The sequence below is a fragment of the Apteryx mantelli genome, chromosome 26, assembly GCF_036417845.1.
Source record: "Apteryx mantelli isolate bAptMan1 chromosome 26, bAptMan1.hap1, whole genome shotgun sequence".
NCBI lineage: Eukaryota > Metazoa > Chordata > Aves > Apterygiformes > Apterygidae > Apteryx > Apteryx mantelli.
The window spans coordinates 904,903-918,691 of record NC_090003.1 but is presented as its reverse complement, the minus strand read 5'-3'; the positions used below and the strand labels follow the sequence as shown (position 1 = coordinate 918,691).

The following is a 13,789-nucleotide window of genomic DNA, read 5'->3' as shown; positions in this document are numbered from 1 at the left end:
CCTATCTCCCTGGATGAGAAAACAGTCCCTGTCCTGAAGAACTAGTGTTTATACCTGTACTTTGCTCTCTATTTTATACTTTATATTTTTTATATATATATATATATATGTTTTTATATATGTGTGTTTATATATATATATATATATATATATATATACACACACCACATATTTTATTAATCCCATATTGGCATTGGGAACTATCGTTGTTTACTGCATGTGAAAGTATTTCCACGGATTAAGCTTTAAAGGCTGCTCTTCCATTTCACTGAATAACCTTGTGTTCCTGTTTTATGGAACTAGATGAATACCAGAGCTCTGTTTCTCCTGCAGCATTTATTGCTCTTTGAAGTTTTGGTTACACTGAAAAATGAATAAACACACTAGAGCCTGATTATTTACATATGGGGAACAAAATCTTACCTTATTAGCAGACAGTGTAAAGCTGGCACGGAAATTAGCCAGACAACTTTGGTTTTTGTCAATCACCCTTCAAGCACTGTTGCCACTTGAGGTGTAGAAATTGAACAAAAAAGGTGTCTGTAGCTGCTGGGTGTAAAAAAATATACACACAGCAGAGTTCATACGCAGGATGTTTCTTTCACAGAAAAAAAATGTGCATGTCAAGGCTTCATAACTGAAAAAGGCACTTGTTCAAATTCTTCTCTTTGGGCACAGTTCTTATGAGTACTAGGGGGAATTAAGTGAGCGCTACCCACCTCCTGGGTACACGTAATACTCAAATTCCTGCTGATCCCTCTCATTTGAGTGAAGGTGGGATGCACGGTTTCCGAGAGGAATAAATGGCATATACAGAAATGGACTGGTGTCTGAGAGTAGTTTAGGTGAGTAATAGCAGCTGCAGGATGCAATCGATGAAAGAAAGACTGATCATCAGGTCACAGCAGAAATTTATGGAAATATTAGACTGTATCAGGGAGCCACATAATGCATCTGGAAAGAGTTTAACAACTCTACGCATCCACCTTTTGGAAAAATTTACTATCTCTATTTTTAATGTGCAATGTAACAGAAATAAAAATAATGCATCAATTCACTTCTGGCCTTGGTTTCACCTTGGGAGCAGGCATCCAAGGTGATAGCAGCTTTGAAACAAGCCAGCAGTTAAAAAAAGAAAACAAAAACAGCCCCCCGCAATTCTAAAAGACCGAGAAGCCAATGCTGCAGGAGGAGGATGACGTTAGCTTTCCAGCCCCGGGGGGGTGAGAACTCAGCCAGGCTCCTATCTCACACGAACAGGCTGGCATCTCAGGATGCTCCCCAGGGGACCCAGGGCACTGTCTTGGGACAGACACCTAAAACCATCAGTGTAAAAGCTGTGCAAGAACGGAAAAACAGCACAGAGGACAGACCCGCTGCTCAGAGCTTCATTTGCAAAACTTGCACAGGGCCAGGGGAGCATGGCAGGTTTCATCCTTGCCCTTTCTTTCCCTGGATTTGAATGACATCTCTCAGCGCCAACACCACCAGGGGTTTAGGCACCCCGGCAAGCACCGTTCCTGCAGCCCACTCACGCGTCCAGCTGCACGCAGCTCCTCTCACCTGTGGTTCAGGATGCGGTGGATCATCATCCACTCGGGCTTGATGCCATAGCGGTAGAACCGCTCCTCCATCTTGGCGTACTGCGGATCTTTGTTCTTCCGCTTCTCCCTCTGGCTGTCCTCATCCCCAGAGCCGTAGTCGAAGGCCGGCGGCTCATCCATGTCATTCTTCCTTTGGTAGTTGCGGTACATCACAGTGTGGTAGAGCTCCAGCTGCAGGAGGACAGAGCCACGGTCACCCCTAGGGTCGCTGCGCAAGGGGCCTTGGCGCAGGGTGCAACACGGGCAGCCGCCACGCTTACCTGCAGCTCCTTGACCCAGGAGCAGTGCCAGTAGGAGAGCCCTGCCCACTTGACAAAAAACTCGCGCTCCGGGATCCCCTCCAGCGCCTTGGGTGGCGGGACAGCCAGCTCGGCGTCCGGCAGGGGCAGCACCGACGGGAGCGGGGCAGGCGGCTCTTTCCAGGTCCAGTGCAGGATGCGTTGGACTTTGCCCTTTAGGGGAGGGCACTGCGGATAAAAAGGTAAATACGCAAGGGCACAGAGCTTAACACGAGCCCTGTCAGCTTCGCACCCCCTCCCCTCCTCCCTCCCTCCAGCCACAGAGCCCCATAGCGTCCCACTGATGTGCCGCCCAGCAAAACGCCAAACGCCCTCAGGGTCGTCAGGTTCTGCCACCTCAATGCCTGGAACACCGAGCGGGCAGGACACGGGGCCCAGGCCTGGCGTGGCAGATAGCCTGTGGGGGTGATTCACTACTTCTAACAAGGCAGGCAGAAACAAGGTGGCGAGGGCAGGAAGAAGCGCGTGGGGTGAGTGCTGGCTGGTGCAAGAGGGCCTGAGAAGGATGCCCGTGACATTGCTGCATCCCCAGTGGGGACAGGCCTTGCCACCAGGGCAGACTGCGACATAATAAATGTTTCATTATTCCCACATTTAATTCCCCAATGCAGTTCAAGGCCCCACAAATCATGCCTACCTCTGCAGCAAGCCTGCCTCAGGTGGAAAGTCCCTCTGCACAGGACATGCATCAAATGGGACTTGACATCCAATCTAAAAACCAGCAGGGAAATCGCCAGTAATCTGCATGAGGCAGACGGTGCAGGCAGCAGAGCTGTCCAGAGGTAGGCAGGGCCCTCAGATGGGCAGCACGGGCAGTGATGCCCTTCCAGGGAGGGGATGTTTGCAGCAGAGGGCAGAGGACACCCAGCCAGCAGCAGGGGCAAGGGCAGCAGGGACATCAGTGGCAGAAGAGTGCGAAGAGCAGGGGCCAAGGCCTGCAGAGCCCAGCTGCTGCAGCACCTGGGAGACCCTGGGACTGGCTAAGCCTCACTCCTGAGCCGGGTGGGGGCGGGAGCAGGGACAGGGTGACGAATGCTGGTAACACTCACTGTACAGCGCGGGCAGAGCCATTCACCGTTTGGTATTTCTGGCAGCGGTGGGTTCAGGCAGTGCAGGTGGTAGGAGGACGGGCACGTGTCGCAGCACAGCAGCTCCCCTCCATCCTTACAGACACGGCAGAATTCCATGTGGTCATCTTCCTCCTCTTCAGCACCTTCCTCTTCCTCATCCTCCTCCTCCTTCGGCTCCCACTGGATCCCCTCCTTCTCCTGGGGAAGCCCATCCAGCACAATGCTGAGGGTTCATGTCAACAGCCTGCCTGCACCCAAGGAGCACCAGCCGCATACAGGGGCTCCCCCCCCAGGGAGCCGTGCTCCGGGTGTCACAGCCTGAGCCCGCTCTGCTAGGGCCCCACTAGTGCCGGCACTCAGAGAACGCTCCAGTTCTGCCTGGGGTCCAGACCCCATCCAGGCAGGCAAGTACTTCAATGAGTCTAAGGCTCTGTAAGCAACAAATCTCACAAATACCTTTCTCTACCCATCTAATTCACCACGGTGTGGCCTGACACATGGTCTCAGGTGGTGATCACAAGGCAACATCAACGAACACAGCTCTTGTTGCAGTGCTGTGATCTGGTTGCAAAGAAAGGACAATTCTGCACGACACAAGTGGGAGAGAGGAAACCGCGGAGCCCCAGGTTCTGAAGGAAAGTCCCAAGGAAGGCTACTGGCAGCATGAACAGCTCCCCGTCCCACGAGGCCTGGAGCCCTGCAGCGTCCATGTGTAGCCCACTCTGCGCAAGCTGTTGCTTTGCAGGAAGCCACGGCTACAGAAGCAAAGGGAAGATGATGACGTGTGCCTCTGAACGAGTTTAAGAGCCAAGTCACAGCTCTGAGCAGCCTCTTGATGTCAACCCAGACATTTCACTGCTGCTCCCCCGCCACCACAGCAGCAAAACCCTGCCGGGCACCCCAAGCACTCACACAGTGTGGGCAGCTCCACTTGCCCTCGGGGGCCTTCTCCAGCTCGGGGTCCAGGCAGACAAGGTGGTAGGCGCGAGGACAGGTGTCGCACAGGATGATCTCCCCTCCCTGCTGGCACACCTCGCAGTAGTCCTGGTGGTCCGTCTCATAGCCGTCCCCTTCTTCGACTAGAAGCAAGGGACACACAAACAGTCAGCGGGACAGCAGAGCTGCCTGCTCTCCCGGGAGGGAATGGGACAATTGCTCCTCTACGTTATAGCTACGGAAATGAGGAAAACATTTCATCTCGGTCCCCGCTTGTTACGTCCCCCTACCTCTCTGTCCCTCAGCATCACGGTTCTTTGCACACAGCATCATCTCACCTCTGTCTCTCTTTCTCTTTCCACACTGTATCATCCTTTGGTTCCTTCAGGCTCTCAATGGAGAATGCCAGAACCTGGAGAGGTTGCAAGGGAGGCCAGTCAGAGAAACCTCCACAGATACCAGCGCCATCAACTGCAAACGTACCATGCAACAATAACACAGCTGAGAAGGACTCTTCCTCCTGGGACTACTCTGGTCTTCCTGGGTGCTCACTAGGCGCAGAGGCAGGAGCTCACTCAACTCAGGGCAGAAGGAAAGACGGAAGGGAAGGACACCTCGGAAGTGTGGGTAAGGCTCTTCTCAGTTCCCAACTCTGCCGGAAACTCCCTGGACAAACCTCTGAGCTTCCGCTCCTCCAGCCCAGGCAGTGGAGAGCAGTCCACCTGTCCTCCCACAGGAGGACAGCCTGACCTGTCCAGTCTGCAGCATCCCTGGTGCAGGGGCTGTCGAGATCCAGCACAAGGTCCCCGGACCAGTTAGAGCCGCTGTGCACTGCTGTTGTACGCTAACAAGCCAGAAGGCAAAGCGACGCCCTTTGCACACAAGGTGCCAAGCCTGACAGCCAGCCCTGCCTCGCGCGCTTGGTTCCCACTGACCTAAGAATACGAGCCTCATGCACTGCAGGGCAGAGGGTCCCATTCCACATCCTAACTGTTCCCAAGCCCAGAAGCTGCCCTTCGATTTCTCAGAAGCAAAAACCTGTCAGTAAAGGCAACATGAAAAAGAGCATTCCTGAATCTTAAGCATCTTGTGCCGAACAAGGACATAAGCTAGAAAGGCAAGCAACTGTCCTGCAGCAGCGCAGGCGGGAGAGAGCGCAGCAGAGAGCAGCACGAGGCCAGGCCTGCCCCGGAGCAGCGGGCCTGCCGAGGGAACAGGCAGCCAAGCTGCTGCACCCATCCACGGCCCAGGGTGGAAAGCCGGGCAGCCTCACAGCGGGCCCTGGCAGTCTCCACTGGTGAACGGAAGAAGAGCAGAGTCCGGGGCAGCTCAGCGCAAAGGGACTTCTCTCAACAGCAACAAAGAGAAAGAAGTGCCGTTAAACAAAATCAACTGCAAAGCCCTCCACAAGTGAAGAAATGAGGGAAAGTGCACACAAATGCTGCCACACAGCCACCCGAAGACCTTGCCAGATGCTTTTCACTGCTGTTCACATGCCTTCCTCTTCCTATGCCATTATCACGGATCTTCTGCCTGCCCAGTGCCTCACCGCACATCTCACACAGACAAAAAAAAGTCCACTTTCTTACATTTTCTCGCTCACACCCTGACCTACCCCACTAGGATCTTGCCAAAACCTATGTTTCTTCACGGGCTGTTCCTGTGAAAATCATTTCCCTTGAAAGACTTGTAAATTCTGGAACTTTGCTGCCACAGGACAAATTCTGGTGGCAACACACATGCAGCCCCTGGGCAGGGTACCAGCTGCCCACAGCAGCCTGGGATTTGAGCTGGTGCCCAAGGCGCACGCAGATTCCTAGGGCGGCCGAGGGCCTCAGGCTGCGAACACACGCCAAGATGGGAAAGGCTGGTTTTCTGTGCTGTGGCACTGCACCAAGGCAGGTCTCTGCAGCAATCTCTCTCCTGAAGCAACGCAAAGTCAAGACACAGACCAGCTTCAAGGGGAGGCGAAGGATGGTGGCTGATAGCTGGAGAGAAGGCTGGAGGGAAGGACGACTGTGGATTGACGGAAAGGCCCTGATGCCAGGCTCCTCCTTCACCAGCACCCCCAGCGCTGTGGAGGGGAGCCAGTGCCCAACGACGGGATCTGCTTGCTGCCTCCTTCCAGGCGCGACCCCACCAGCAGCAGAGTTTGGACACCAAGGAAGCACCTCTCATCCCGCACACACAGACAAGCACAAGCACATCTTCTCCCACCGAGTCAGTGTCAGGCACTGCTTGGAACTGCAAAGACCACGAAAGCGCGCATCTGGAGAGGGAAATCCAAACAGAACAGGAACAGAGTATAAAGGGATGGCCTACTCCTCTTTTTCTTTCTCCTCCTCTTTCCTCTCTTCCCCAGGCCCGCCGAGCATTCGGAGCGCACTGAGGAGCTGTTGATGCTGGCACTGTCAAAGTCGGACTCTTCCCGTTCTTCCTCTTCACTCTGCAGAGGGGAAAATCAAACCACACACAGTCTAAGCGAGCGAAGCACCAACGACCTGCAGAAAACCACGTGGGATCACCAACCAGGGGCTGAGCTCCTCAGGGCACGCTCGAGAGAAACACTGTATGGTTTCCACATGAATTGATTAGCTGGTGCATCGAGGATGCTGGCAGCGCTATCACACCACTGGCACCGAAAGACTGGGGTCATCAGAGTATGTCATGAAGCATTAGGAAGCAGGTAAATCTTCTGTATCAGATCGATGTCCCTGCCACGCAATCAATCAGCACAGGTCTGGACTAGAACTAAAACCTGAAGACAATTATTTTGCATTGCTCAGCACAGCACAGAGACAGCTAGCCCAGATCACTGAGCAAATCTCAGAGCACACTTAAAACGTGTGAATCAGTGTGTCAAGTCTCCGCTCTGCTTATCTGACGAGAGGTGGGCTCTGGGTTTCCCTGCAGTCTGTCATCCCTGCTAGCACCCAGATATCGTATCGCACAGCTGGCCGGGCACTTCTGGAAAGGCTCAGCCTCTCTCGAAGCACAAGGCATCAGCCAGCTGCACGACACCACACTACCCGCACCGGCGCTGCGTGGCGCCTCGGCTCCTGGGGACCTGCCCTCGAGATCGGGCCACTGCTTCCGTGCTGCACAGTGACAGGGGCAGGCAAGAGGCTGAACACAGCACTCCAGTTCATTTTGCTATTTCCCCTCCAGCACAGCTACAGCTGCTGCAATCCTGCAGCACAGTTCGGGTGGGTTATATGTCTGAAACGCTCTGTCACACAATGCCCAAGGAACCAGAGCAAGCTCGGGGCTCAGCGCTCCAGGCCCCTCTACCATTCCCAGAAGAGCCTCCCACTGCACTGATGCCATTTTGGGTACCGATGTGCGTGCACAGATACCCAAGACAGACACACACGCAGGGACAACTGCCTTATGCCACTCTCATGCAGTGAGGGTCTCCCTCCTCTGCTGCTTGGCAGAACTTTGCTCTTTCTCCTGAGACACTCGTTTCAGTCTGCGTTAGTCTGTCTGTCTGTGCATGTAGGCGTTACTGCTTCATCTTCTTTATAACATGAAAGAGTTAAACAGGTCAAGTATTCTGTGGTATCAAAACATAATAATATGTCTGATTTCTCATTCTGGAGGCGAGACTTAAGCATACAAATCCCTGATTTACGCACTTATTAATTGTGTGCTTAGCAATCCAACTGCAGGAGCAAGTCCAAGCTCTTAACAACTCTCGGAAATGCAAATGCACAAATCTAGAGTCCATCTAGAGACATATGATGAATTTTCTGTGATGTGTGATTGAAAAACGCAGCAGTGAATGACTGCCTCAAATCACTCTTTTCACCTCAACCTCTGATGCACAAAATAATTTACAAACAGGTTATGTTAGTGAAATAGATCCAGAGAGTTAGTGAACTCCAATAGCACTGAATTAATGGGATTTTGATCAATATTATCAAGGCCTACAGGAATTCCATCCCTACTGAATAGTTATTTACAAGATCTACTCTTCTTTAAAATGCTCTGCATATATCTGATATTCACGTGCTGACAAACGCACAGCATGCAAATTGCAGTAGAGCTCCTTTGCCATGCACTTACCTGGATGGTCTGGTATCCCAGGATTATGCGGCAGAACAACAGATGCTAGTAGGCAAGCTATGGCAATGTAATTAAAACATTTGATAATTCTCTTTGACGCACAGTTCAGCTGGAGTGCAAACCCTAAAGAATTCTTTTGCAAATGAAATCTGAAACGATGGCATTACTGAACTCATCACTGAAAGTAAAAGTGATTATACGATTTTAGTAGAAAACATGCCCAGACAGGGCATCTTTAGAACTGTGAGCTTGGACACAATTCTCTATCAAAGGGATGGAACAAACGTGCTGAACAGAGACTGGCGTCTCACAGAGCAGCAGGAACAAGCCTACAAGGTTTCCTTACAGCAGCCTTCCTCCAGGGTGACCACAGCAATTCCTCAGCCAAAAGCAACCTGTCACCTCCCTTGGATGAGATGCCCCACCACGCAGAGGGCCAATGAGGGAAAGATGCGCCACCAAGGCTGGAGGACACAGGCAGTGCAGAGATCTGTGATACTCATTCTCTCTAGCAGGTGAACGTCACCGCAAGAGGAATAAACGAGCTGGCAGGCACAGTCAGTCCGGCAGGAGAAACATGCATTTGCCTGTATGAGGGAGCCGTCTAGGGGAAGAGGGCTTGTCTGGCCATTTTCCCGCCACACACCCTCAATCCCAAAGCCCTGTGCAGAAAGAGGCGGTGCACACTTACAGAAGAGCTCTTTTTCCTCTTGTTGGGGATTCCTCCAAACCGGAACTTCAAGCCTGCCATCTTTTTCCCCTTTCCCTTTTTCTTCCCGTCTTTGGAGCCCTTGATTTTCTTCCGCACACCTGGACCTGAAGAAACAGAAGATGTCTCTGGTACTCGGCTGTCCTCAGAATCACCCCGCACCCCAACGGCGGAGTTTGCAAGAAGGGTGAGAAAGCTGTGGGACCCCACAGAGCAGGGAGGTGGCCAGCACTGGCCACAGAGCACGTCCCTTGGGGCAAAAGGCCAGTGCTGCAAGCCCAGAGCCAGTGCTTGAAAAGAACCCAGAATCTGGGGGGGGGGCGGCTTGTCTTGGGAGGAATGCAGCTGCCCAGGAGAGGGACTGCAGCTCTCAGCCCGCAGGGCTGCGAATACCGCAGAATTAGCCTCTCAGGGGTCTGCAAAGGGGAGAGAAGACAGCTCTCTCCTCCCAGGGACAGCCAAGGAAAGGCAGGAATGCCGCACTAAGCCGACAAAGTGGGAAGGCTGCTGCAAGCTGCACTCTTGGTTAACTGCCAGCTCTGAGCTGCTTGCTCAAAACCTCTTGAGGCACCGGGAATTGATGGCTGCATAATTGGAACAGAAACCTTCCCGAGAAGAAACACAGTGCAAACAAAGGGAGATCCCTCCCTTTCCCACTGCTGGCCAGCTTCTACAGTGATTCACACAGCCCCTTCTAAACAGGGGGAAAACTTCAAGAATCTGCTGTTAGAAACAAGAAAACATTTATAGTAAGAGACTCATTTCAATACAAATAAGACTACTGCCATAGGAGCCACTGCAGATTTATAAGTTTATCTCATTTCTTGCAAATCCTCATTTCTTTGAAGACAATCACCTTGCACCCAACTACTAGGAAACCGAGCCCTTTCTGAAAAAGAACTGCAGCCTTACTGTGAGTGTTTTTCAGCCAACGAACTCCTTGCCATCTCAGAGAAGAACCGCCAGGCTGCACTGCCAAATGGTGCATATTCGTCTGGGCAGAGCACAGCTGCCTTGCCAGGGCCCCTCAGCCCTGGCCTCGCTAGCCCAATTTACTGAACCATGTCTCCGGCCTGGAGACGCTTTGCCATCTTTGCTAGCCAGAAGACGTGTCCAGCTTTGCACGCCCAGCAGGGCCTGGCAGATGGAGAGGATATCGCAGGCGAGCGCGGCCTCCCTGCTCAGCCCGCCGTCGCTTTGCACCTACCTTTGCCCTCCTTGGTCTTAGCTTTCCTGATGACAGTGGGCAAGGCAGACTGCGGAGGGCTGGCAGCGAGCGGGGGCGCAATAGCGACAGTCTCCACAGCTGCAGCAACCGCCGCCGCTGCCGCCGCTGCCGAGCTGCCCTTGAACGGGTTGTTGGCACTGAACTCTCGCCATTTGGCACCAAGCACAGTCATCATCTTGGACATAGGGATCTTGGGATTCTTCTTGGCTATTAGAGGCCTGAAGGGTAAGGGAGAGGGAAAACAGGGAGTTAACAGAAAGTCTTTGCCGCGTGCCTGCTCCTGCTCACCCTGTGCTGCAGAAAGGTATTGCAGCTCATAAAACGAATCAGTGATCAGTGCCTCTTAGCAGCAGGTTGGTGCAGACCACTGGTACCAGCTGCACTGAAAAATCAGCAGAAAACAGAACTTTCTTTGAAAAAAAAGTACATAAGGAGAAACACTTAAACCTTCTAAGAGACTGTGTTTCCCCTGAAGTACCTGTTGGGTTTTGAATGGCTCACAGTACAAACAAAAAAATTGCTATCATTACTCATTTCTTTCAAAGAAATTTTTCAAATAAATGCACACAAAAATAGGATTTGGGGGAGAGGAAAGAGAAACATTTCTGCTGTTTTCTAGTCAATACTACAAATAAAACGAGGTCCTGAGTACTGTTTCTAGTCACATAGGGTGAAGCAGCAAGGAACTCACGATGCATTAGAGTATCAGCTATAGAGTACTACAGAAAGTTCATCAGAGCTAGAGGCAGTTATCACTACCACAGCAGCAACACAGGTAGGTCACTATCTCATATCTCCGGTGCGGAAGTGCCCAGGAATCATGCCACGGCTGCTTGCACCCACCCCAGGGCCAAAAGGCACCTTTGGGGGAGGAAATTGCCCTTGCGAGCAGAATTCCCTGCACGACAGACTGCTGGATCTGAGGGCAGCTCCTCACACCGGATCCCCAGCTGACATTGCCACAGCACACGCTTTCTGGGGAGCAGCGGAGTTTCCTTTACAGCTTTAGCACCTTGACTGAGCAACGACCAAATCTCAACACCACGCAGGTCCGCAGCCAGACCTCAGTTTCCTACCTGAGAAACTGACTGAAAGCCTTGTAATTAGTCAGAGTATGATAGTCTTCTTCTGAGAAAATGTAATCTACATCATCCAGGCCCCATTCTTCCATCAGCTGGGCTGAGCTCTTGGGCTCCTACAGATTCACAAAGAGGCATTATTAATGTAAATGACTGAGGCTCTCCAAACGAGCAGTGCGAGGCTCCATCCGTTGTATACTCTGTACCAAACGCTCTCCCTAAGCAGCAACACATGGGATTTGTTTCTGCAGTTTCAAAGACAGAGCACGCACAAGTGCTGAGCAAACTAATGCTTCACATACTACCAAGAAGCAAGTGAATGTGGCACCTTCCAAATGCTTCCCTAACCATGCAATACAGTGCAAAGCCCTGGCGAGTTTCCCATCTCCAAGAAGCATGATTTCTGTCTGCACATAAAATAAATAATAGGGAAATACAGCACTTGATTAGCCAGTAAAAAGGCAAGCCTGTGCTTGCGACCCCCTTATGAGAGGCCTTCCCAGGCTAGGTTGCTGCTGGAATTACAGACATACCACTGTTTAAAAAATAAAACCCACCATGACATCAGTGCTATTACGGCTGCTTTTCTGTTTGCTTTAAATAAAATAAATTAAATATTAAACCATTACTGTCAATAGCATTACTGGCAACTGTATATCAAACATCTCCTGAGACCAGCAATGATAGAAAATCAGGCAACTTGACCAGAATGAAGCAGGCCAGGGAAGTTTCAAACCTCTGCATTTTGTACCGAAAAAAGCCGTGTGAAAGGGGAAATTCCAGAATATTAAAACTTTCCCTTTTGATTTTTTTGTGTGCACATCTTGATCTTTCATTTTCTGCAAGTTTTGATAACATTGTATATTTCTTTTTTTTCTACTTTTTACTCTAACTGTAAATTAGTTTATATTCTGAAATCTCAAAATCCTCCAAACACAATTTTTACTTCCATCCCAGCCACATTGGAACTAGTGCAGGAGCGTGCTGAGTTCACCATGCAGCTCTTGGAGCAATGGAAGCAAGAATGCTCCACATCTTGAGAGATCAAATCCCAGAATGCAAACATGGCTGAGAGTTTACATCAATCTCTTCCCCATCAAACCCAGGAAAAGCTTCTCAGGAAGCCCCCAGTCCACCTTTTCTGACAACAAGCTGCATGGAACTGATCTGCCACTATCTGTTCTCATGTTTAGAGAACAGATACAATGAATCTCTGTTATTCAAAAGATGCGTGCAAACAATCCAAGCAATCAAGTTGCCTCAGTTTAGGAAGTTACTGTTTGTCAGATCATCCACTGCCCGGGATCTCAGCCCACGCACACGTAACGTAAAACACAGCGGCTTAAATCACAAGAAAAGGTAGAGTTAGGACTTGTGAGTGCGCATCGGCAAGTAGCTAAATTGGTGAGCCCACTGGTTAGCGCTTTGCTCACACCGCCATGGTTTAAACAAATGCAATTTATTCATAAGTGCAACCGTGAATGGCCAGAAAACACAACTCGGCTCTCATGCGGTGACTCACTGAATGTGTAACTCACGCATTGGCAGGGATCTAGCCATACTCTGAGATTCCCACTCTCTAGCACTAGCTCTGGGTAGACGAATCTTTGGTACCTTTAAACCTCCATCCTCATTATCATCCTCCTCTTCATCCTTCTTTTTCCGTTTTGGCTTTTTCTCTTTCTTTTCTTTCAGTTTTTTTTTCTTCTTTTTGTTGGGGGAATAGTCACTTCCTTCACTCTCCGACTTCTCCTCTATCTCCTCTTCATTGTCTGATATCTCATCATTGCTCCCCTAAAACAGAAAGTGATGATGGAGAAAAAGCAAGATCTGCCCTTCCTCAGCTCCCCTCAAACAAACCTTCTCAGACAGCAGGAACCAAACTGCTGTCACCAGCCAAATCCAACCACTCCCTCTAGAAAATCCCTGCTGTTCCATTCTGGGTAATAGGAGGAAAATACCATAAAAAAGCAGATTTGGAAGCACTGAGAAGCAACTGACCATGGAAGACCCACAAAAAGAAATCTTTGTTTTAACTGGAACTGTTGCTTCAGAGAAGTTCTGCGATCCCTGTTCGGCCTTGTGCCTCAAGTCCCCACCTATAAAATGGAGACATTCTTTTCTACAGGGAGACATTTCCTCTCTCCATTCCAGGAGCACTACAAACACATCTGATCATGCAAGGTACTCTAGGCCCCAGAGAATCACCAGAAGGAAAAAAAAAAAAGAAAAAAAAAGAAAAAAAAAGAAACAGGAGAAGGTAATGCAATACAGACGAAATTACATTTCAGAAAAGCTCTTCTAAACCAAGATATATGTAATCGACTCTTTATGCTTTTGCCTCATGACTTGCGCTACCGCATGTGCATCGAGGGGGACAAGAGAAGCCATATTTTGTCACAGTCATGCAAATGGATGCTTATTCTGCCTCCATATTGCAACATGCTTCTTTAAAGGTGCCCAGATGCTACAAAACCATAGCATTCACACACCATTCTGATAAGTGGTGGCGTAAAACAGAAAAGCAAGAGACAGCAAGCCAAGAGCAGTAAGTGAATGTATATATTAAAAACAGTTGTACAGTAAACAAAACAGCAGCTCCTCTGAGAAGCAGCTAATTGCTCTGCTAAAAGATCCTAAATTTTCAGGTAGGCAACATTTCAGATTGGCATAACACATAGTAACTCATGATGTTCTGTCGTGGGTTTGCTTATGGCTTTACACGAATAAAGGAGTGTTCCTATATGTAGCGTGAACAGATAAAAAAAACAAGGGAAAGGAAAAGAAGATATCTTT

At 50.2% G+C, this 13,789-nt stretch overlaps 1 protein-coding gene across 6 annotated transcripts in view; it reads right to left on the bottom strand.

Moving 5' to 3' along the window:
• Positions 1 to 13,789, bottom strand: part of CHD5 (chromodomain helicase DNA binding protein 5) — a 48,821-nt gene that overhangs the window by 24,665 nt on the left and 10,367 nt on the right. For 5 of the 6 annotated variants that reach the window (XM_067311150.1, XM_067311153.1, XM_067311152.1 and 2 more), the window contains exons 3-11: positions 12,608 to 12,787; positions 10,991 to 11,109; positions 9,894 to 10,132; positions 8,669 to 8,793; positions 6,232 to 6,355; positions 3,886 to 4,052; positions 2,953 to 3,171; positions 1,865 to 2,071; positions 1,564 to 1,775 (exon numbers count right to left, since the gene is read on the bottom strand). In XM_067311150.1, the coding sequence (XP_067167251.1) occupies positions 1,564 to 1,775; positions 1,865 to 2,071; positions 2,953 to 3,171; positions 3,886 to 4,052; positions 6,232 to 6,355; positions 8,669 to 8,793; positions 9,894 to 10,132; positions 10,991 to 11,109; positions 12,608 to 12,787 (1,592 nt within the window). Of the gene's footprint in view, positions 1 to 1,563; positions 1,776 to 1,864; positions 2,072 to 2,952; positions 3,172 to 3,885; positions 4,053 to 4,247; positions 4,322 to 6,231; positions 6,356 to 8,668; positions 8,794 to 9,893; positions 10,133 to 10,990; positions 11,110 to 12,607; positions 12,788 to 13,789 lie in introns of those variants that run through there. The other variant, XM_067311155.1, reaches the window with a different exon arrangement.